At 35.1% G+C, this 26,011-nt stretch overlaps 1 protein-coding gene across 3 annotated transcripts in view; it reads left to right on the plus strand.

Annotated features, from left to right (window-relative positions):
- Positions 1-26,011, plus strand: part of DDX60 (DExD/H-box helicase 60) — a 115,619-nt gene that overhangs the window by 13,529 nt on the left and 76,079 nt on the right. For all 3 annotated transcript variants that reach the window (XM_040470970.1, XM_040470962.1, XM_040470979.1), the window contains 10 exons: positions 2,177-2,338; positions 4,605-4,766; positions 11,928-12,069; positions 13,029-13,184; positions 16,553-16,658; positions 17,601-17,716; positions 19,199-19,359; positions 22,806-23,058; positions 24,618-24,784; positions 25,327-25,485. In XM_040470970.1, the coding sequence (XP_040326904.1) occupies positions 2,177-2,338; positions 4,605-4,766; positions 11,928-12,069; positions 13,029-13,184; positions 16,553-16,658; positions 17,601-17,716; positions 19,199-19,359; positions 22,806-23,058; positions 24,618-24,784; positions 25,327-25,485 (1,584 nt within the window). The remainder of the gene's footprint in view (positions 1-2,176; positions 2,339-4,604; positions 4,767-11,927; positions 12,070-13,028; positions 13,185-16,552; positions 16,659-17,600; positions 17,717-19,198; positions 19,360-22,805; positions 23,059-24,617; positions 24,785-25,326; positions 25,486-26,011) is intronic.

The raw sequence follows: 26,011 nt of genomic DNA on the forward strand, positions 1-26,011 counted from the left end.
ACCATGGTGCATTTTTCAAAACCAGGAAATTAACATCAGTGTAATACTATTAACTAAGCTTCAGACATTATTTGAGGTTCACTTACTTTTCCATGAATGTCCTTTTTCTGTTCCAAGATTCTGTCTAGGGCTCCACATCCATTTAGTTATTTCTATCTAGTCTCCTCCAATCTGTAGTAGTTTCTCAGTGTTTCCTTATCTTTCATGACCTTGATGTCTTTCATGACCTTGATGGTGATATACATGGTGGTGATGGCTACATGGATGTATATTTATCTTCAAACTCATCAAGTCTGGTCTTTCTGAGCACTGTTTTACACTTTTTGAAACCATAAGATGTACCATTCTTATCTTGTATTTTTTCTATCCCAGCCTTGAAATCAACTACTTCTCTAAGAAGTTCTGGTTGCTTTTATTGGAAAGTAGAATTTAGAAGCCAAGATCTGGGAATTAATGTTTGTTCATTTCCACTGGGATGTCATTACTATAGGGACTTTTCAGCAGACACAGCTAGGAAATATATGTATATATGCTAAGCCATGCATACACATCTGTCTATTTTTTAAAATCTATCTATGTATCTATGTATTTATCTATCATGTATCTATCATCTATCTTAAATATCATGCTTTCACACCAATGACTTTTACTCCAGTTCAACTTCGCATCCTTCATTTTACCCCTCCCATTTCTTTATTTGTTATTTCTTTCTCCAACTGTGAGAAATTCAGCTCTCTCATTACATACAATATATTTACTTATTTTTCATCAATTCTAATGTATACATATAGTTTTAGAATTGCTAACCATATCATGTGAGAAACATATTCACTAGGTGGATTACGGGATTTATGTGCAGTTCTTTTTAGCCTTAGTCATAGAATATGTTAAAATACTGCTTTCCAAAGTTTTTTAGGTTAGTTCTTTTCTTGCTCACCCCATTCAGTTTGGTTATGTTATTCATTATTAATACAGTTAGGTTTGTTGGTTAATATTTGTATTTCATTTTGGGTCCCTCCCACCCATATTCAGATCTTTAAAGTAAAAAAAAAAATTAATGTTTATTTATTTTTGAGAGAGAGAGAGCACAAGCAGGGAGGGGCAGAGAGAGAGAGGGAGACACAGAATCCAAAGCAGGCTCCAGGCTCTGAGCTGTCAGTACAGAGCCAGATGCGGGGCTTGAACTCACAAACTGTGAGATCATGACCTGAGCCGAAGTTGGACACTCAACCAACTGAGCCACCCAGGTACCCCAACCATATCCAGATTTTTAAAAATTAACCTGTTTATTTTGGAAGGTATGTGAAAGGTATGTGAAATATACTTATGATTCTAAGAATCAGAGATATACAAAAGGATATACTCTAAAAAGTGACACTTTACTCTTATCCCTGCTACTCTGATCCCGTTTTCTACTGTTCACCACACTCCCAAATACTTCTGTAGGTAACTTGTCTCTTTAGTTACAGGTTTATCCTTCTGGTGTTGTTTCTTTTCTTTCCTTTTAAAAATTAATTAAGTAATTTTTGCACAAAAAAGCAGACGTGTGTATTTTCTTATATCCTCTTCTTTCTTAAATAAAGGATCACATAATGTAGATATTCTTTAGTGACTTTCTTTTCAGATTTAGCATGTTCTAGAAATCATTTTAAAGAGATTTTAAAAATCTGTCTCATTATGTTATATAGCTGCATAACACTCCCTTGTGTGGATATACTATAATTTATTTAACCAATTTCCTACTCTGGAATTTATATTTATTTATATAAATATGTTTTATATATTTAAATTTATATCTATACAAATATGAATGCTGTAATGACTAATGATATGTATGTGCAATTTTGTATTATTAGAGGTATACCTTCAGAGTAGATTTTAAAAATGGAATTGATGTGTCAAAAGGTAAGTGTATATGTTGCTTACTTAGGTCTTATCAATTGTCTTTCTAAAAGGATTATATCACTTTTTTTTTGTCTTTCAGTTTTTAATACTTCTCTGTATATTACAGATACGAGCACTCTCATCTTAAAATTTTATTTATTGTTTTTAACAAATATTTATAGTTTTATGTAATTCCTATATCTATCTTTGTGTAATTTTTTTTCTGGTAAGATCACTTGGATAAAAATATTTTTTTAGATGTCATGATGTTTACAGTTTTCTTCTGTGACAGGCATGTGAAACTATTTCTCTGCTTAAGCAACTCTGGCCAGAAGGATCTGACATTCGGCGTGTTCTTTGCGTTACTTCATGCTCGTTGTCTTTGAGAATGTACCATCACTTTTTAGAAAACAGGAACAAGACTATCTCTGATCAGAACACTGACATCCAAGAGGTGTGATTATTATAACTTTCCTGTGAAATGTCATTGCTGTCCACTTTTGAAATTTTATTGATTTCTATCTGCCTTTTCTTCCTTTTGGTATTTTATTTATTTCCCTAGTTTATTCATATAAATTTCCCCCCAAGAGGGAAAAACTGGAATTTGTTTACAGGAAATATCTATTATATTGTTATATGATCTAGTGTTTTACTATACAGATTTTTGTACTTCTTAGTACCCATTCAAGTCACGTTTGTCCAATCATCCAGAAGAAGGAGGAATAAGAAAGGAAATTAGCACATGGTGAGAGCTTACATTATCATGTTCTGGGCTCTATGCCTTGTGCCTTTATATACTCACAACTGCATTTTAAGGGAGGTATTGTTATTCCCACTTCACATATGGGAACACCTGAGGTTCAGATAGTCCAGGAAACATTCCTCAATTAAATAGCAGTGTGAATTGAACCCATGTCTGTTTTGTTCAAATTCCATAATACCAAACTGTCTTTAGAAAGAACATCCTCATTGTAGTGTCTTAGTGCTGTCCTTGCTAGAGAAGTACTAAAGGTCTTAAACTTTTTAAAAATTTTACTTTAATTTATTAAAAACTGGTTTTTTTTATGTTTATTTTTGAGAGAGGGAGAGAGAGAGAGAGAGAGAGAGGGTGCAAGTGGGGGATAGACAGAGAGAGGGAGACACAGAATCTGAAGCAGGCTCCAGGCTCTGAGCTGTCAGCACAGAGCCCAATGAGGGGCTCAAACTCACTAACTGTGAGATCATGACCTGAGCCGAAGTTGGACGCTAAATGGACTGAGTCACCCAGGTACGCCCCCCTCACCCCCACCGAAGGTGTTAAACTTCTTTATGGTTGATAGAGTCCCTTAAGAATCTGCTGGCCAGTATGGATTTGCTCTCCAGTAAATAGTCCTCCTTATATATATATATGTGTACATATGCACATGTACACACACATGTGTGTACACACATTATTTTTATATACAACCTGACTGCGAGGGCATTCTTGCTTGAAAGTTTTTATTAAAAATAAAATGAAACATTTTGTAGCATTTTTGTACACTCTCAGAGAAATGAACAGGACTTACAGCATTTTACCTAACATCCTTTATATTTGGTTTTCCAATATCTACTTGAATATATTTTTAGTAAAATATTTTTTACATGATTAGGCACGACATTTTAAATTATTATCACAAAAATGATACCAGACCGAGTGTATCTCTGGAACTTCTCTAGCTATTAGACTATTTGGCCTTCTGGGGGCATTCTGAAATAAGTCTTAGTTTTGTTTTACTGACAACCCTGCAAACATTTGAAGATGGCTTGGAGACCCTTGTCCCATTATGTTAAATATGCCCATTTCTTCACACTTTTTCTAATTGGGTAAGTTTTTTAGATGTGTCCTGGTTTATTCACTGTGGTAACGTTCAGTGTTACTTTTAAAGTATGAAGCTTTAGTGGCTCCTGAGTGGCTAGTCGGTTAAGCGTCCGACTTCGGCCCAGGTCATGATCTCACGGTTTGTGGGTTCGAGCCCCGTGTTAGGCTCCGTGCTGATAACTCAGAGTCTGGAGCCTGTTTCAGATTCTGTGTCTCCCTCTCTCTGCCCCTCCCCTGCCCACGCTCTGTCTCTCTCTGTCTCAAAAATAAATAAACATTGAAAAAAAAAATTTAAAGTTGATGCTTTAGGGACACCTGGGTGGCTCAGTCGGTTGAGCATCCGACTTTGGCTGAGGTCGTGATCTCATGGCTTGAGGGTTCGAGCCCCACATCAGGCTCTGTGCTGAGAGTTCAGAGCTTGGAGCCTGCTTCAGATTCTGTGTCTCCCTCTCTCTCTCTGCCCCTCCTCGCTCGCTCTGTCTGTCTCTCTCAAAAATAAATAAAAAGATGAAAAAAATTTAAAGTATGATGCTTTAGACAGAATAGGGCATTTAAAGTATGGCTCCATCAGTGCAAAGCGCTGTGGGATCATGGCTTCTTTAGATGCTGGACCAGCTCACCTAAAGTTAGGCTTATCTAAAAATACTAACGAATGCTTTATGTAAACTGCTCTTCAGCTGGCAGTTCCCTGTCCCCTTACCTGAATTCTGTATTTTATATGCATTCAAATTTATGTATGAAGAAAAAAACTCAAAAACATAGAATTAAGAATGTAATAAAGTGTGATTCCTACACAGGAAAATGTGGCTGCTGACTGTTGTGGTACTACATGCAATTCATAGCCTGGTGGTCTCTATTTTGCCTTCTTTATTTTATTCAGATGGAAAGTAATTGCTTAAACATGATGCAGGAAATGGAAGATTTGTGTAAACTGCATTGTCTCAGTGTGGTTTTTCTACTCCACTCGCCTCTTTCTCAAAGGGCCTGTGCTAGATTCATCACTTCCCATTGGGCTAAGAACATTCAGACTTTCTTGAAAATGGTAAATATGCTCTGTATTAGTTTGTTTATTTTTTGTTTCAATTGTGTGATATAAAGAAACCACAGTCACCTTCAAAACAGATTTAAAAGGGAATAATGGCAGCCCTTTGGGGACTTTAAAGGTTTAATGGCCCAAGTCATTTTCTTGCTAATTTCAACAACTCTGTTTGGTAATAATAACAAACAGCATGCTATATATCCAGTCTAAGGAAAAAACTCTCTATTTTCCTTCTTCCAGTTTCTGTCAAGATCAGGTTTTTGTGTTATTAATTATGTGAGATTGGTAACCATTGTATTCTGCTCTTGAGAGGAATTAAAGATATAAATGTAATAGTTATTTTTGTCCATTACAGATATTACTTAGAGAATATTTGTAGACTGTAGGAAAATAGCAAAAACAAAAGAAAAACTTACCCAGGTACCCACTATTCAAGTCAATAACTATTAATATTTTGGTTTATCCTCTTAATTTTAAATGAATAAGTCTTTCTGTTATTTTTTGTTATTGTTTGAGACATTGGAATGAATATATATATTCATATTCATATATGACATTTTCTTCTCACATATTTTTAGAAATTTTCTTTCATTCTCTTGGTTAGCATAATTTTTTAGTGGCCACTATTTTTGTAATGGATGTACCATGGTTTACTCACCCATTCTTATATTGTGGAATATTAAGAGGGTTTTAATTGTTATAAATGCTGCTGCTATTCTCCTGGTTTTTGAGTGTAAGCCTTTTCCTTTGATTTGGGGATGTTGACTTAGACTTCATGCCCAGAAGTGGGATTAGTGGATCAATTTAAATGGAAAATTAAAAAAAAATTTTTTTTAATGTTTATTTATTTTTGAGAGAGAGACAGACTGCAAGCAAGGGAGGGGCAGAGAGAGAGGAAGACGCAGAATCCAAAGCAGCTCCAGGCTCCGAGCTGTCAGTACAGAGCCCAATGTGGGGCTCAAACTCACAAACCATGAGATCACAACCTGAGCCAAAGTTGGACATTCAACCAACTGAGCCACCCAGGCGCCCCTAAATGGAAAATTTTAGAGAATCTTGACACTTTTAGTCAAAATATTCAAGAAAAATATTTGAGAACCAATCAATTAGTAAGCTAGCCCCAAAATATTTATCTAATGTATATGCATTGTGTGAATCAATGGGGATACAGTGAGAAAAATAAGACTATATTTACCCATCTCATCCTACCACTTTCACAGAGCTACATTTTGCAGGAAGACAGATACTGATTTTTTAAAATTAATATGAAGGAAGAATTACGGGATACTTTAGAGTCTGGTGATAAAAAGTCTCAGTTCAGTTAGAAAAGGATGGCTTCTTCCAAGAATTGAAGAGATGTGAAGTAATGCAAATATTGAAGGATGAGGAGGGATTGGCAAGTTGGTGAGAGGAAGGACACTGGATTCTAGGAGATGAAACAGCATGCGGGATCATCCTGACAATGGCATGATCAAGGAACTGGAATACAACTTGTAGAACTAGAATAGAAAGAGAAAGTGATAAAGCTGAAGAGATGGGTAAGAGACAAATCATATAGGTCTGTATAGGTCCTGTGAAGAGAATGTGGAGATTTAACTTGATCATAAGCACAATGAGAACCAACTGAATGATTGCAAGGAGATGAATGGCACTTTCATTAAAAAAAAATTTCTTCTGGGCGCCTGGGTGGCTCAGTCGGTTAGGCGTCTGACTTCAGCTCGGCATGATCTCACAGTCTGTGAATTAGAGCCCTGCGTGGGACGCTGTGCTGAAACCTCAGAGCCTGGAGCCTGCTTCTGATTCTGTGTCTCCCTCTCTCTGCCCTTCCCCTGCTCATGCTCTCTCTCTGTCACAAAACAAAACATTAAAAAAAAAATTTCTTTGGCTTGCAATGCAGAGAGTTCATTGTAGAGGTAAAAATGGATTTGGGGAAACCATTTGGGTGATTGTTACCTCAGTTGATATATGTGCTAATGATATTAGGGACTAAGGAAATGGTAAGTAGGGATGAATAGCAGTAGGCAATTTCAAGAATTATTTAAAGTATAAACTTGTTTAGTGTGGGCATGAGGAAAAGGGAGGAGTCAAATGACTCTAGATCTCTGGCTAGAGCATTTGTGGGGACAATATCATTGTATGAAGTATAATTGCGAAGAAAGATTATGAATTCAGTTTTGGGAATATTGAGTTTACGTTGCCAGTGAAATATCCAAATGGAGATACCTAGTAGACAATTTGAAATACTGGTTTGGAGCTTAGTGGAGTGGAATAAGTTGGTGGTAAAGAATTGGGAATCACTAGCCTATGGATGTTAATTAATGCCATGGCGGTGGATAAACTTATTTTAGGAAAGACAAGAGGGCCTAGGACAGAGACCTGAGATACTCCAATATTAAATGGTTAGGGATAGATTGACACTAGCAAAAGACACTAAGAAGGAGCTGCTTAGATGAATAGAGCAGAAAGCTAAGACAATAGATTGTTGTGAAGGTCAAAGGAACTGGGATTTTCAAAAGGTGGTTGTGGTTAATAGTACCAAATGCTATGGAGGTTGAGGACCAAAAATACTACTTTGGGTTTAATGACATAGGACTCACTGTTGATTTTAATGAAGAGACATATTAATGGAGAGCCTAGAAGCAAAAATCTGTGGTAGAGTGGGTTCAGTGGTGAGTAGAAAGGAGAAAATAAAGGTGAAAATAAGTTTACATGTAACAGGTTGAGATTAAGGAAAGTGACACAGGATAAAATGGGATAGGAAAGTGGGTCTATTAGGAATGTTTTTAAAATGGCAAAGACAGAGCATGTTTAAATGCTGATCATAAAATTAAGAGAATAGGATGAAAATACAAGGAAAATAAGGTGAGAGGGGATAGGATCTAGAGTATATTCTTATACAGAGGGAGCAATATTGCCATTTTTATAGGAGACAATAAAGAAAGAACAGTGCAACATTGGCTGTGATAGAAGTTGTAGGATAACTTTGTTCCTATGTGCTGGTTCAATTTTCTTTGTGAAGTAGGAGACAAAGTCATATGCTGAATGTTGTGGCAAGGAAGCAAGCCCAGAAGTTTAGAACCAGGAAATATTTTGGAAATATTTATTGGGAAACTTAGGGGAGTAAACTGTACTGAGAAACCGAGATACCAATTATAGTGGCATCGGTATGTATTATTGCATGATTTTCTTTTTCTGTAGTCTCAACAACATGGCCATAGGCACAAGGAAAGCAACTAATTGGATGGTATGGAAAAAAGGGACAAGATAATTTAGGCACAAAAATGCTATTAGTGGATTTGTACAGTTTGATGGAAAATAAAAAAGGAAAAGAGACTTTAGTATCTTTGCAAGAAGGTAGTAAAAATGATAGACTAGGAAACAAAGTTTCCTGGAGACAGACCAAATGGACTCTATTGGATAAGGAGAAAGTAGAGGAACTGTAGAACTGGAGGTCCTGATATGATCAATAAAGAATTGTGAATGATCATTAGACAAAGTTAAAGGCATGGGTCAACAGGTGGGAGTGAGGAAGTATTCATCAGGGAGTGTGGCAGATGCTATTGTTGTTTCCTTATCTATGTCTCCCACTTACCTATTTTTCCCTCTTACTGTAAGTGCAACTCTCTGCCTGAAGGTTTGTTTTCTTGATCTGAAATGCTGGGGTATTAATGTTTCTCATGCCTTCCACCAATGACAGATGAGGAGTTGGTGGATGAAGACCCCAGCTTCCTTGTATACAGGTTGAGATAACTCTGAAATGTAGTTAGGGATTCTTTAGGGATTGGGGAAAAATAATAATTGTTGGTCTATGTATAACAAATATTATTGAAAAAGACAATTACCATCTTCTGCCCCCCACTACATCTCCCTCATAAAGTGTCCATGAGTTGAGGAGGGGGAGAGAGTTGGGGAATAAATGAATAGAATCACCGTAAGCGGGGTGGGAAGGGCATGATAGAATCTTCCTAAAGCTTCAGGGGTCTGTGTATAAAAAGAAGCTGTGATTTAGTTCCCAGGAAAAAGACTGGGAGAAAGCTACCCTCACCTAGGATACCTGTGGCTATGTATGCCAGGGAACTTGTCTGGAAAATGCAGTGTGTTGTCTAGGCATGAAAGTGTGGGAAATCTTCCCTATGCTTCCTGAGGGAAGGCATCTGAAAATTCCTGTAGGCTCTAAATGAGTCATGGTAGTTGATTGAGAGGGAAGGAGAACCTGTGATTCTTCACAGAGTTCTCAGAAGCCAGATGAGGGGATTTAAGTGGGAAATGACATGGAAAAAAACCCTCTAAATTTGAAGACTATATTTCAGTAGACTAGGAATTCCATGGAACCAACTAGAGGTCAATTCACGGCCATTTGACCATTTAATCTCTATAGAAGAGATCTGGGGCTATTGCCTGTATAGAATACTAAAGAGTGAGGTATAACTGGAGACAGCCATACTGAGTGGTAGGCACTTTTTTTTGTTTTTTTGTTTTTTTTTTTTTTTTACTGAAATGAGGATGACACTTAGGTAACACTCCTGTCAAAGTCTGGCATGGGAGATGCAGTGGAGACTCATGAAGGGAATTGATCTGAGTGTGACTAGGAAGTAATTGAATTGGATTTTTCTTTGTAGTGCTTAGATTGTATTTATTGAAATAGCATAATAGGGATGTAGGATCAACAATTAAAGTTAAGAAACAAATATTCATGATTGTTTATCTAGGTTTGTATTTATGGGCATTTGCAACTGTTCTAACAAGTGTTACAAGGTTTTGTGTTGTGGTGAACACAATATCATGTGGTTCTGCTGATGCTTTGGGGAGAAAATATTTTCCAATATCCCAAATCCCATTGGGGAATTTTTCCCTAGGTAAGTTTTTAAATGTTTATGTATTTATTTTGAGAGAGAGAGAGAGAGAGAGAGAGAGAGAATCCCAAGAAGGTTCCATGCTGTCAGCGCACAGCCCCACAGGGAGCTCGATCTCAAGGACTGTGATATCATGACCTGAGCCGAAATCAAGTGTTGGATACTTATCCGACTGAGCCACCCAGGTGCCCCTCCTTTATAGAGTTTTATAAGCAATTTTCTTTATGGACAATGGTCATTAGGTGAAAAGGATATTATAAAGTCTGTCTAAATTGTGGAATGTTCTAAGATGGCTCTGCAGGACATTGTGGTTGTAGCTGATAGAAACCATCATTCTTTAATTAGGATGGCATGGACTTCTGGGCAAGATAGGAATAGCTACCAGTTATTTTGCACCAGATTTATGTGTGTACTTTACCTAGCCTATTAACATATAATACTACTACTCTTATATCTTCATTTTACAAATGAAAAACTTGGGCTCAGAAAGGTTAAGTGGCCCATTAGCACAACTGAGTGATCGAGTTGGAGCTAACTTCATTTCTCTCCAGCCTCCAAATCTGTGCCCTTCCCACCATCTTCTGCTCTCTTAATGTGGGGAAACAACTGATTATCCCACAGTCAAGCATCCCTCTGTTCCTTTCTATTCTCCATGCTTCATTTTGGTAGCACCCAGTGACTGGAAGTGTAAATTCAGGTAGCCTCTGAAATGTTCACAAAGAAAGGCATGTTCTGAGACCTCTGGAGAAAGCAGCTAAGCAAACTGAAGGGAGAGTTTAATGTTTACTCACATCTTGACACTTGGAGACCACATGGAGGCACCTCTTGTAGGAAGTGTATAAAATGAGGAATATTTCCTATACTATTTTCACACGTTACTGTGTACTTAGTAGTATTTTGTGAAAGGATTAGGTGGAGAGAACCTTACGTGACAGTGGTTTTCCAAGTATGGTTCCCTTGACCAACAGCATCAGCATCACCTGGGAACTTCTTAGAAATGCAAATTCTTAGGCTCTACCGCAAACCTACTGAATCAATCTCTGGGGATGATGCCTAGTAATCTGTGTTTTATCTGAAAATCTTTCCATGTGAGGCTTATGCTAAAGTTTGAGAACCACTGCTCTATTGCTCTGTGGAGGTCTTTTTAGTATTTTATTATTGTTTAAATTACACTATAGGCAGGAGGCTCCTACTTTGATATTTATGATTTCTCATGAACCTTGGGCAGTCTCCCTAACTTATTTGGTCAAAACTAGGTTTTCAAAGCAGTAGCCCATAGCCACAAGTGGATATTGAGCATTTGAAATGTGGGTAGTCTGAATTGAGGTGTGCTCTAAGTTTAAAAGAAACACCAGATTTCAAAAGAATTTAGTATGAAAAACACATAAACTATTCTGTTGATATTTTTACATGGATTACACATTGAAATGATAACATTTTGGATATGTCATGTTAGATCAATAAATTAATTTTGCTTTTTTTTTTTTTAATGTGACTTCTAGAAAATTTAGAATGAGATATATGCTGCTTGCCCATGTTACGTTTCTATTGGATAGTTCTGGGGTCAGTTTCCACATCAACATAGATAAATAAATTGTTCATGTTCGGAAAGTGTTTGGTTTTATCATTGAGGGATTGTGGAGCAGAGAACACTTGGTTTTCCCCCTACTGAACTTTATTCCCCAAACGCTATCATTGGCTGAAAAGATGACTAGGCTTTTACTCGCTGAGGTTGTCTACTCATGTCTACTCAGCTCTGAACTAAGTGTGGCCAGTGAAGACATTCTGCCTGTGTCAGACATGAAGATAAAACCTCACTGTCATAAACTCCACAAGAGCACACCAAAGTAGATGGAGCGGAATCTTTGAGTTTGAGGATTCAGCATCTTCCCCTGAACAAATGCCATATTTTAAATTCTCTTTTGACCTGAAAGTAAAACCAGAAAACATTAAAACCTCAGTAAAGAACAGAGGCGCATTTGAAAGCAGAAGTATTTCTGTAGCATTGGAACTATATCTGTGCATTAGTGTGAGGAAAAAAATTGTATTGAGTCCAACACAGGTTTCTGTGATTCAGAATAAGGAACAATGTTGAACTAATTTTTTGGTCAGTTTGGTTTTATTTTATGATCCAGTCTTTTTAGATATAAAGCATTCATCATTATCCAGCTCAAAAGGTCTTACATTAATAAGAATTGGAGGAACCTTGCCAACTTGTCTTTCATTGGATTATTGATGTGTTTGAAGTTGTATAATAGTTTATTGCTAGTATAGCAATTGTCAGTGACTTGGTTTTATTTCTAATTTTCAGAAAAAGTGGTGTGAATATTTCATCCTAAGTAATATAAACATTTTTGAATTTTGGAATCTGAATTTAATTCACCTTTGCGACTTAAGTGATGAGCTTTTGTTGAAGAATATTGCTTTTTACTATGAAAATGAAAATGTTGAAGGTACCATCTTAATATATTATAATAATTGTACTTTCACCCAGAGATAAACATTATAAAGAACTTAAAATTTCAAAATAATTTTCCTATATGTCCAACATATAACAATTATTTTCCTCCCAATCTTTGTTTATACATGTATATAAGTTTTATTTAGTTGCAATCAGAGTGAATGTTATATTTTTAAAAATTTTAACTTAATATACTCCACAAGTATTCTTAGAAAAAATATGTGTTTGGGTATTTAGCATTTCTGGATCATTTTAACAGTTGAATTTTTCATTTAAATATATGCATAACATTTAAAAAATATTTACTTTAATTAATATAATCAACCTATTACTATGAGATATTTAGGGAATTTTAATTTTTTCCCAAAGATAAAGCTGATTTATATATTTGGAAAAAAATAAAAAATTAAAATTTATTTTTCTTTCTTTGAATTATTTTCTTAGAATAAATTTTTTGCTGTTTCTTAATAGCCAAAAGGGAAAAAAAAAACATGTTTTAAGAGAGCTATAGCCCATTGTACACTATTGAAACTTATTTGACCTCTAGAATTTGGTTCCTACACATAGCAAACATTGGAATGAGTTAACTGCATTTAAGTTTAGCAACCCTCTACAAATTTTCTCATCTCTGAAAAATGAGCTTTGTTCAGTTTTATTGGTTGTAGAAGTTATATGTGGCATAACCTTTTTTAACCTTGTAAAATTGATATTCACAGTTATTGTTAGTTAAGACAGTTGTAATCTTAATACTTAGCTATCAAATAGGAAAACAAGATAATTTGAAAATCTATAGTCACATTAGGGACCATATTCATTTAGGTATCGTGTGGAACTCACTGAAAATTTCACTGTTTGAGAAATATTTCAGAACTCTATGAATTTAGTAAAAATGTGTGCTTCTCTATATATAGGGATGACTTTTAATGTTTAGTACTTTTAAATATTATATAGGCCTACATTTGAATTTGGGAGATGTCATTATGAAGGATTATGAACATCTCTGGAATACTGTGTCAAAGTTGGTCAGAAAGTTTTCTGTTGGAAAGCCATTTCCTCTGAGAACAACAAAACTTTCTTTTCTTGAAAAGAGTCCATCACCAATCAAAGGTAATAAATCTATAAATTAATTTGAAATGACAGTTCAAGTCTCTGAAAATGTTTTGAATGCACCACTAACTAAATGCTACAGGTCTAAATTATTTTCTGGCACTACGCATTTTAATAATAAGTTACCTCTCACTGTATCATTGGGGTTATATATATATATATATATATATGTGTGTGTGTGTGTGTGTGTGTATATATATATATATATATACATACATATATATACACACACACACACACACACATATATATATGTATGTTTTGCTCGTAACTAATTGTTGCCAGTTAAAAAAATGCCAGTTATATGTGAGTTTCATTTCTATCAATATGGCGGTATAAATCAGGTGAAAAATCTCTTTCGGGAAACAATTGAAATGCTGGTCAGACACACCAAACATCTTTTTGTATTATCACAGCTAAACTTAAAAAAATAGAAGGGAAATTCCAGGAGTCAAAAATAAAGGGAGAGGCTGATCTCTGGGTAATTCAAAATGAATTACTCTGATAATTTTTAATTATAAGTCCATCTTCCCAAGAATCTGTGGTTTCAATTACATTGTAAGTAGGGTCAAGATAACACTAAGCCAGATAAATAAGGTGATCAGAAGAATCTGGTACATTCTCTGTAGGGGAAAAACATCATAAGGCCTGGTTTTACAGGATACATGTTTTACTCATACTCTGAAAAATCTGACTACAAATACAAATTTATAAAACAACAGAGGAAATAAACTGCTAAGAGAAACAATAAGCTATGGAACTAGAATAATTTTGTAATTATCAAAAGTAGAATATACTATATACATACTTAAAATGCTTAAAAAATATGAAATTTGAAACATGAGAAATAAAGTAACCAAAGTTGTAGAAATGAAAATATTGTCAATGGATAGGTTAAAAAGCTGATTGGATATTGCTAAAGAGAATGTGTGAACTAGAAATAGATCAAAAGAATTACACTTCAAAATAGAGATGACCATGTTATATACCTTAAGCTTATACAATATTATATGTCAGCTACATCTCAATAAAGCTGGAAAGAACTTAAGAAAAAAAAGAAATAAGAGATGAAACAATAAAAAAAGATATGTCAAAAAAGAAGATATAACGAAGAAGTCAAGCCTTTCATTCATTTGGAGATTCACAAGGAAAGAATGAACCAATGTGGGTTAGACAATATTTGAGGAGATCGTGGCTGGGTATTGCCTGGATTGATGAAAGACAAGGATTGCACATATAAGGATGTATGATGAATCCCAAGTGGGCTAAATTAAACATAAGCACGTATACACTCATAGATAAAAACACACACTGGATACAATATAGTAACGCTGTAGAATACAAAAAAATAAATATCTTAACAAGAGTTAAAGAACAAAAATTAGTCTATGATACACTACCCTATAACAATGATAGAAATCAGAATATAGTGAAATTACATATAATTCTTAAAATATCATTTAAGAATGAAGAAATAATTCACCATTGTAAGAAATACAAAAACGAATTTATCCATCATCATAGCATCACTGAAGATGTTTCCATACGATTGAATTTCAAGAAGAATAAAATGTCCCCCTAAGGAATATGAGAAGGAAAGCTAATGGGAATTTGGGATGTGTTGATATATTTCCAAATATGGGGGAAGAATATATATACTTTTATATCCAGATGAGTTTCACCAAGACTTAAAATTTTATTTTTTGTTTTTTTTTATTTTTTTATTTTTTAAATTTTTTTTTCAACATTTATTTATTTTTTGGGACAGAGAGAGACAGAGCATGAACGGGGGAGGGGCAGAGAGAGAGGGAGACACAGAATTGGAAACAGGCTCCAGGCTCTGAGCCATCAGCCCAGAGCCCGACGCGGGGCTCGAACTCACGGAGCGCGAGATCGTGACCTGGCTGAAGTCAGACGCTTAACCGACTGCGCCACCCAGGTGCCCCTATTTTTTATTTAAAAAAAAAAAAATTTTTTTTTAACGTTTATTTATTTTTGAGACAGAGAGAGACAGAGCATGAACAGGGGAGGGTCAGAGACAGAGGGAGACACAGAATCTGAAACAGGCTCCAGGCTCTGAGCTGTCAGCACAGAGCCCAACGCGGGGCTCGAACCCACAGACGGTGAGATCATGACCTGAGCTGAAGTCGGACGCTTAACCGACCAAGCCACCCACGCGCCCCAAGACTTAAAATTTTTAAAAAAATTTTTAAGTGTTTATTATTTTCGAGAGAGAGAAACAGAGTGCGTGTGGGGAAGGGGCAGAGAGAGCAGGAGACAAAGAGTCCAAAGAAGGCTCCAGGATCTGAGCTGTCAGCAGAGAGCCCAAAGCAGGACTCAAACCCATGAACTGTGGGATCATGACCTGAGCCGAAGTCAGACGCTCAACCAACTGAGCTACCTAGGCACCCCTCACCAGACACAGACTATTGAGTGCAAGTAATTTATTGATCCCAGGAAGAGCAAATAAGGAAGTGGTTAGGTAAGATCGGGAAGAGAACAAAACCAATGTAGGACAGGCTATTGGTTTCCACTGTGGGTAACTACAGGTAGATTTCACTGAGAATCTTAGAATGGTGTACAAACCACCTCAGAGATGTCTCACCTGAAGAGACTGGGGCATTTACTGTGAAATTGTTGTCATGTTTTTGGCTGAGGGTTATCTCTGGGGCAGTGGAGACTCAGCACTTCTGGCCTTCTTCACATGGCTGTAAGAAGAAAAGTGCTCTGGCAGAGACTTGGAGGGGGAAGATGTCAGGCAAACACAGAACAGTGAACACCAAGGGATTAATAGGCACAGCAATAGCAGCTTACCTAGAATTATGAACCAGATAGTAATAAAAAAGCATTTATTAGCCAAATATTATATATAGGATATATGTGTGTTATGTACGGTATCTATCAAGTTTATGTGTATATATAGAAGAAATACATATACACATATATATCTATACATGGATATCAAAGAGCATGTAAGAAAATACTGTAAAGATACCAAATTTCATTTCCCCTAACTTCTTTTTTATTTCATTTTCTTAAAAGTATTTATAGGGTAGATATCTGAGTAAGAGTTCCATATTCAAATTCCTTATAATGGGGGAAAATAAAAGGAATAAAGAGGACACAGGTATTTTTCTACTTACTTACCTATGTGCCTAAATGCTGCCTATTTCGTTATACTCTGCTATGTTCCAAAACGTTTTAATGTGGGTAATAGCTGTATGGGAAGGTCTGGAATTGATAAATGTAAATAAAATCAATGAAAAATGGTTTTTAATGTAAAACTTTACAAAATGATGTATAATATTCCTGAATGAAAGTTTCACATTTGACAATGTCTTAATTTTTTTTTTTTTACTTGTTTACAGATACTTCCAAGGAAAATATTCCTAACTTGGGTTTTATTCCAATGTCATGTGAATTGGTTGATAAGTTTGTTGGTGACATTTTGAAAGATTTGCCTTTCTTAAAGAGGTATAAGAACAAAAATGTCTCAATAAATGATTGGGTGGACAAATGATTTACAACAAATGTCACAATTCTGTGAAGTGCAACAGATTAAATGGAATATATTAGATGCAATATGTGTTTGTAATACCGAATGAGTTTAATAGCAAATTTATCAGTGTCTTTGATCTTAACTAGGTTAAAATCAACATGGTTTAAAAAATTTTTTTTAATGTACATTTCTTTTTGAGAGAGAAAGAGAGACAGAGCATGAACAGGGAAGGGGCAGAGAGAGAGTCAGAGGATCTGAAGCAGAGTCCAGGCTCTGTGCCGTCAGCACAGAGCCCAACGCAGGGCTTGAACTCACGAACCACGAGATCATGACCTGAGCTGAAGTCGGTCACACTGAGCCACCCAGGTGCCCCCAAATCAACATGGTTTTAATCTTAGAGTAAAATTACTCCAGCTGGGGTTGCCTGGGTGGCCCAGTCGGTCAAGCGTTTGACTCCTGACTTTGGCTCAGATCATTATCTCACAGTTGGTGAGATCAAACCTTGCAACTGGCTATGCAGGCTGTGCAGAGTCTGCTTGGGATTCTTTATCTCCCTCTCTCTGCCTTCCCCTGCCAATGCATGTGCACATGTGCAGCTCTCTTTTTCTCTCTCAAAATAAATAAATAAACATTTTTAAAAAAGTACTCCAGCTGGATGTTTTTAATTAATGGATCAATAATGAATATTTGTTGATGTTGATGGTACTGTTAGACATGTTGGCTAGATTCTGGGTTCTTAGGCACCTAATAAACTGCTTTCTGGATTCGAACACCCACATCATCTTACAGAAAGAGGAAAGGTGGCTGTGATTTTTTAAAAATATTAAAAAATGAAATCTAAAAAAATGAAATCTGTGCTGTGTTCTGTTTGGAAGCATGAAATTTAAAATATGCATATATTTCTTTTTGTATCATAGCGATGATCCTGTTGTAACTTCACTGGTTAAACAAAAGGAATTTGATGAACTTGTGCATTGGCATTCTCACAGACCGCTTAGTGATGATTATGACAGGACAAAGTGTCAATTTGATGGTGAGTACTGTGACTCTGGTGAAATAAATTAAAATCAATTTCAGTCTCTGCTTTTTATTTTGTAATGAAAAATTATCAGGTTAGGAGCCACTTCTTTTTTTTTTTACTTTAATTTTTTTTGAGAGAGAGCTCATATGCATGTGCACGCAACTGGGAGAAAGACAGAGTGAGAGGCAGAGAGAGAATCTTAAGCAGACTCAGGGTTCGCTTTCACAAGTGTAAGATCATGACCTGAGCTGAAATCAAGAGTCAGACACTTAACTGACTGAGCTACCCAGGCACCCTATAAGTTATATTTCTTGAATAATGATAGTCTACAAGGTATTTAGATGTATGACAGTAAAGATGGTAATGAAGAAGTCCCACTTCGTTTACTGATAGTCATAGGTACACAGGTATGCAGATGTCCTAGGAAGTGAACCAATCCTGCATTTGTCCCCATAAAAATTAGAAGCTGTTTTAAAGAAATATGGTTTATAGTTAAAATGCCTGTGTATTCCTTGAAGTTCAAAACACCAAGGCCATAGTCTTTCAAGCAATTTCAGCTGCTTTTACATCACCCAGTTGATTACGTGTACCAAGTTCTAGCATTTTATGTACCTTCCTGCTGAGGATGGTTAGAACTGCAAAAAGAGGCCCATGAGATCACTATCAGTAGATCCATAGAGATCGAATTAGGGATCTTGTCTCATTGGTTCCCTTGTCTTCATCTCACTTTTGTCTATCCTGACGCTTAACCTCCACCCTTCTTCAAGTTGACAAAACTTACAGAAGAATTGAGTGTGCATAGTAAGCTCGCTCATATGAAATACTTGTCAGTCTGCGTTTATAAATGGCTACTAAGATCCTGAAAGATGTGGGGGGGTCTTTTAGATTAACCATTAATATCCTTCCAAAGTGGTTTAATTTGATATATGTAGATATAGACACAGAAAAATTAACCAGCTTAATTATTGTCTAAATTGTAGTTTGTTTTGGGTGTGGGAGCAAGTCATACCTTGATTGTTGGGATTTCCTGTGTCATTGGATTTTTCCATAGTGAAAGTATTCTTCAATTGCTAAACTGTTGGCTCTGCAGCTATGGTTGGAGTAAGGATTTTCCTATCAAGTGATGCCAGAAGCCAGAATATCTAAGATGGATATATTCTAGATTTTGCCCCTACCTTCTTCTTAAACTCATTCACAGGGCACATAACAGAGGTAATACCTAGAATCTGTCATTCTTTGTAGCATCCTAATATTTGCTTTGGGAAGTAGACAGTGAAAGAGTGTTTTGTCACTTCTGTCCTTTAAATAAAGTAAGGAATTATTCCATAGACAAGATTTAGCCTGACTTAAGATTCCCTCTTTAACAAAAGTAAATCAGACTAAATTACTATTCAAACTAAAAAGTACATGTGTGCATGGGATGGTATGAAGAATTAGTGAGAATGTTATTGAAAAAAAATAATAGTTTTACATTTCAAGTCTTTTCTTTTTCAGAAAAATCTAGAGATCCTCGTTTTCTTAGGTCTGTGCAGAAGTATCATGTTTTTCAACGATTTTATGGGAGCTCATTAGAATCAGTCTCTCCAAAAGTTGTTGTAACTCAAGCTGTCAAGCCAAAGAGTAATTTCAGTGTACCCAAGAACAAAAAGGCACATGTAGGTTCTATTAATTCTATCACATTTAAAACTTTTTTTTTTCTTTTCTTAAGTTGATATTTGTTCAATTCCTTTGGTAGTTTCTTTCCATGCTATGCTTTTTCTTTTTATATATGATCGTTGGATTATTTATTATTTATTTGCTAAGAAAGTCTAACCTCCATATAAAAGGTTATATATGATCCACTGTGCATAATAAAATATATATATGTATTTGGAAAAGAATATAAGATATTAAGTTACTAAAGGCTTGGATTTAGAAATGTTGAAGTAAAATTAAAAATATAGTTCTTTGGGAGTTCTGGTCTATGATGACAATATAGGAATTTCCTGAAGTCACCTCCTCCTATAGACATAATGAATTTACAGAGACATACAGAAGAATTCTCCATGAAGACAATCCAGAAACTAGAGAAAGAACTCCTACACATTGAACAAATGAGAAAAAACCCACAATGAAACAGGTAGAAGAGGCTGAGACACATTGTCGCCAAAAACTCCACCACTGGTGCAGAGACACAATTGGGAGAGAACTCACAAGTCTTCAGTTTTTCCCTCAGGAGGAAAGGATTGGGACCAAAATTTTGGGTCTAGCACCCCAACATTTTAGTTCCACCTGAGGAATGAGCCTCCCTAAAACATCTAGCTTTGAAATGCCAACAAAGCTTGCATCCACAAGACCCACAAGACTTTAGCCTGGCTATCTCCCCAGGGCTCAGCACAGAGGCAGCATACCAAACTGCTCATTCCCTATCTTTCTCCGAAAGAGGCTGATTTGCATACTTTAAAAGCAGGGAAAGAGGACTATAAGCATTGTTCTAGAGAAAACTATCAAATCACAAAGGAAGAGAAAAAGAGAAGAGAAGAATAAAGTCAGAAAAAAATTAGTGGCAATAGTAAGTCAATACCTATTAACAGTTAATTTAAATATAAATGGCCTAAATTCTCCAATCAAAAGACATAGAATGGCTGAATGCACACTAATACTAATACTAATATTAATATTTCATTTATAATTGCATCAAAATATCTAGATATAAATTTTACCAAGGAAGTAAAACACCTGTGCTCTGAAAACTATAAAACATCAATGAAAGAAATTGAAAGCGACAAAAAAATGGAAAGATACTCCATGCTCTTCTATTAGAAGAATTATTGTTGTCAAAATGTCCATACTACTCAAAACAATATACAGATTTAATGCATTCCCTATCAAACTACCAACAACATTTTTTACAGAACTAGAACAAATAATCCTAAAATTTGTATGGAACCATAAAAGACCGCAAATAGTCAAAGTAATTTTGAAAAAAGAACAAAACTGGAAGTATCACAATATATACACAAGATATACTACAAAACAGCAAGATATTGGCACAAAAACAGACACATAGATCAATAGAACAGAATAGAGAGCCCAGAAAGAAACCCACACATATATGGTTGTTTCAAGAAAAAGGAGGCAAGAATATATAATGGGAGGAAAGACAGTTTAATAAATGGTGCTGGGAAAATTGGACATCTGCCTGCAAAAGAATGAAAGTAGACTCCTACCATATAACGTGCACAAAAATCAACTCAAAATAAAGACTTGAATAAAAGACCTAAAACCATGAAACTCCTAGAAGAAAATGGGGTAAGTGCCTTGGCATTGTTCTTAGCAATGATTTTTTTTTTTTTTTGTATTTGACATCAAAAGCAAAGGGAACAAAAGCAAAAATAAATAACTGAGGTTACATCAAACTAAAAGCTTCTGTATGCCAAAGGAAACCATCACTGAAATGAAAAGGCAGTCTACTCTATGAGAAGATATTTGCAAAATCTATCTCTAATAAGGGGTTAATATCTAAAATATCTAAAGAACATATTAATAGAAAAACAAACAATCTGATTAAAAATGGGCTGAGTACTGAAAAGAATTTTTTTTTCAAAGAAGATATATGAATAGCCAACAGGTACATGAAAAGGTGCTCAACATTACCAATCATCAGGGAAATGCAAGTCAAAACCACAACGAGATGTCATCTCAGACCTATCAGAATGGCTGTCATGAAAAAGGAGGTAACAAGTGTTGGCAAGGATTTGGAGAAGGGAGAACTCTTGTGTACTGTGTGTGGAAATGTAAATGGTACAGCTACTATGAAAACGATATGGAGGTTACTAAATTAAAAATAGAACTACATAGGAAGTACCAATCCACTTCTGGGTATATATCATAGGAAATGAAAACAGACTATAGAAGAGTTTTTATTTTCATAGCCAATTTTATTTTTAGTGAGGTCATCCAATTACGACTTTTTCTCTCTCATTTAGGGCTAGCAAGAAGGTTCTGTGTTTTTTGTTTTGTTTTTTTGAGAGATGTTATAAAGTAGAGAGTTTGCAAAAATTCTTATTACATACTATAAGATATGAAGACTGGAAAAAAATCCCATTTTTTTCTTTTATGTCATTAGTAATTAAATAAATTCTCTCATTGGGACTAAACACCCTCAACATTGTGTAAATGTGCTTTCGTAGCAACTGTTCAGCAAGTCTGCATATTCAAGATATAATAAGCATTGTGTATGGCAAAGGGCCAAAGGTCACTCTTATTGAGAAAGAACCATGCTGAGTTAACCCACTTGGTAGATGAAAACATTGGGACACCTCAAATAATATTGATTAGAATTAAGTATTGAGAAGTGTGGCAACTAATATTGACTTTATTATAGGCAAAGTTTAGATATTAGTTTCATGACTAACCTGAGTAGTGGGAGGTTTATCAGAATTTTCTTGTCAATACATTCTCCAATTTGAATTTTTAAAAATATTTATTTATTTTTGAGAGAGAGAAGAGAGAGAGAGAGAACACAAGAGCAGGGAAGGGGCAGAGAGAGGGAGACACATAATCCGAACCAGGCTCCAGGCTCTCAGCTGTCAGCACAGAGCCCGACGCGGGGCTGAAACTCATGAACCCTTAGATCGTCATGATCTGAGCTGAAGTCGGATGCTTAACCGACTGAGCCACCCAGGTGCCCCTACAATTCTCCAATTTGTTTTTTGCAGATTAATAAATTGGGTTGGTGAAAGTATAGTAATGTGGGTCCATATTGTATTTAATCCATTACAGGGAGAGCAGCAGGAACAAATGCAGGAAACATGAAAAAACAATGGCCTGATGTTTCTGATCTACACCACTTGAAATCTGCAAAATTATTTGTGGAGAGGCTTTTTAGTCTTAAATTTAATTGTCATAAATTTTCAATTAACAGAGGCTTTAAGAAACAGATACTAGGAAAAAAAAGGAAACATATACTGAAATTAAAGTTGTTCCTATTCAAGAATGGGATGGTTGTCAAAATAATCAACATAGACTTAAAAATATTCTCCCATATGTGAAATTTAATCTTGGGATATTTCCAACTTCTTTTATGGTATGTTGTTTTTTTGTTTTCCTTTTTGGTCAGGAGACCAAGGCTGAAATAATTACTAGAGAGAATAAGAAGAGGTTATTTGCTAAGGAAGAACAAAAAGAGGAGGAAAAATGGAATACTCTGTCATTTTCCATTGAAGAGGAAATGAAAGAGAACTTAAACTCTGGAATAAAGAACCTGGAAGATTTTTTAAAATCATGTAAAAGTAACTCTGTGAAATTTCGAGTTGAAATGGTCGCGTTAACTGCCTGCTTGAAAGCGTGGAAAGAACAGTGTCGCGGTAAAGGTATGTGACTCTATATTTTTTGCTTTGATAACTGGAGAATTAATAAAATAAGGTAATGATAATGGATGTCATTTATTAACTGGAAATTTGTGTTAGAAGCCTTAGATGCATTATGTGATTTTATCCTTACAAAATTCCTCTAAGTCTTATTACTTCTTTTATCAGTGAGCAGTGAAATCTCAGAGAGAGTCTAAGTAGCAAATATACAGCACATTCCTAAACAAATTCAAATCAAATCAAAGATAGGCTTAAGAATAACTACTTCCAAAATTGTGCGCATAGTCAAGGGAACCAACAATGACGGTGAGGCTCCCTGGGAGAATCTGTCACTCATCTTTGATATCTGGAGTGCAAACATTTTCTTGCTAGGTAAAACTAAGGATTATGTTTGCTGAGCATGTTTGAATTCTTCCAAATGTTGCTATTGCTTGCATGTGCTCTACTTTGCAATTTCTGTAGAATGTGGTAGAATAAAAAAGAAGAGACAAGAAGAGGAAGATAAAGGAGAAATAAAACTGGGTAGAGACATATAAATTGATAACAGGTGAATGATCATGTGCCATAATAGCTCCAAACTGACAATTCTTCCTAGTAAACCTACGTGATCTGTCCGGTTTGAGCATCTCCACACTTGAATCCATTTAACACATGGTTACCAGGTTCTTTTTTTTTTTTTCCTTCTACTCTTGTTCTGCTAACTTCAATCTCCTTTAACATAGTCAGCCTTTCATTGTGGATTCTGTCACAGTGAGAAGCATAAGATTTGGCTTATATATTTCTCCCTAAACAACATGTTGTATCAGAATTTGCAGTTGATTGCTACTAAGAAAGATCAGAATTCAGTGGCTTACTCTTCTGAGGGTAAGAATTCTATATTGAATTTGTTTTGTAGTCTCTTACAGTATTCAGTGGGTGTTTGGTAATATTTGTTAGATAGCTAAAATATAAGCTTATTGGAGAAAAGGCGAAATTAAAAACAGCCCTAACATGGTAAGTATGGAAAGATTAGAAGTGTGGAGGAATAAAAAGGATATTTATAACTATAAAGAAATGAAGAAGAATTAGCAAAGTCTGTATCTGGCAGTTGTAACAGACCGATTGAATTGACACCCTCCAATGATTACACCAAATAGTTATCTGTGGTCAATAGTAGAATTCAATAAATGTTGCAAAGTTTTTAACCAGATCTTTAAAGTCATCTAAATATTTTTCTTTGACCACGGTAGAGCACACATGAAAATAATAGGTGGAGAAAAGATTTGTTGTTCCCCAGAACTCTTATACAACCTTGAACTTTAACAATCTTCTTTCTATCATGAACTATAAGATTTTTCTTTGTCTCTGTAACTTGCACAGCTATTTCCCGGTTACCCATGGAGATAATGAAGTGGGTATAGCTGCACTTTTATTACATTTTTCCTAGTCCTCTTTATTCCAAAACCTTTGTTAATGTTAAGATAGTGAATTTAACTAGGTCAGATTGATAGCCTGGATGACTAATCTTGGATAATCAAACATTACTTTTGATGATCTTTGTATGTTGTTTATTGTTTGCTAAGGTGAAAGCACAAAAGATTTAAGTATAGCTGTTCAAATGATGAAAAGGATCCACTCCTTGATGGAAAGATACCCAGAACTTTTGCAGGAGGCAGATCAGCAACTCATAGCCAGATGTCTGAAGTACTTAGGATTTGATGAATTGACAAGTTCTTTATATCCAACCCAGGTAATTTTCAGAATAGCTCCATTTTAATAGAATAATTATTGGGTATACATAAAGTATCTTGCAAATTAAGTCACCTCTTCTAGATTTTTTTTTTATACTGACAGTATTTCCTCCAAGTTCAAAGTCATTTACTACTGATTCAGCTGCCTGTACTTGAGATAATCTAGAATTAGAAAATTGATACAAATGCTTGTCTGGACAGACTAACTTCCAGGTAATTTCTGCAAAGCCTTAAAACTAATCCTGTGTTTAATTCTAGCAAACGGTTTAAAAACTATATAGTAATTATTTAATTGTCTTTAAATATATTAGATTGTAGCTATAAATACCATAATGGATATTTGAAAATCTTGATGTTTATCAATATACTCACAGTTAAGATAATGATTTAGGTGGAAAGAACTTGTTCAATATATATTACAAAACTGAAAATGTGGTAAAATACTTTTCTCATAAAAAGTGCTCAGTAATAAATATTTTAATTATTTAAACAATGTTATAGTTTAAAATCACTTTCCAAATGGACTTTTGAATTAATATAGGTTGTAGGAGATGACATAAAGGAGAAGAAAATGGATAAATATTCAGTTGGCATGGGACCAGTTCGGTTTCAACTACAATACATGGGCCATTATTTGATACGAGATGAGAGAAAAGATCCAGATCCCAGAGTTCAGGATTTTATTCCTGACACGTGGCAGGTAATAATTGAATGAAACAAAAATTTTATTTTATTTGTATTTTATTATTAAATGTTATCTCAGAAACTTTTCATTATTGTGGCTTTACATCTTATATTTGTCATGAACTTAATATTGAGTCCTGTCATTTAAAATTATTTCGTCATTGAAAATGTCATTGGTAAATTCTTTTTCACTTAAAGTGAAATTTTCTTTTCATTCATTTTTTTGTATATTGACCATTGCCTAGGAGGTACTTTGATGAATTCACATATATATTTTTAAAGTTGTCTGTGTGTCATCCAGTTGTATCATTGCGGAGCAATCTCTGTGTTTTCCCTGTGTCAATAGGATTTCACATGTAAATGTGCAGAATTTTGGTAGTTTAAATAGTACAGCAATTGTTTAGATATTTACATGCTACACATGTCACCATAGTAGTCATTCTTCTATAAATAAATGTAAAATTGATGGATATAAAACTTAGAATTAAATGGTGTGGTTCTGCATAGATTGGACTAAAAAAATTGCTGATAAATTTAACATG

The sequence above is a fragment of the Herpailurus yagouaroundi genome, unplaced genomic scaffold, assembly GCF_014898765.1.
Source record: "Herpailurus yagouaroundi ecotype Mexico unplaced genomic scaffold, PumYag 28, whole genome shotgun sequence".
Taxonomy (NCBI): domain Eukaryota; kingdom Metazoa; phylum Chordata; class Mammalia; order Carnivora; family Felidae; genus Herpailurus; species Herpailurus yagouaroundi.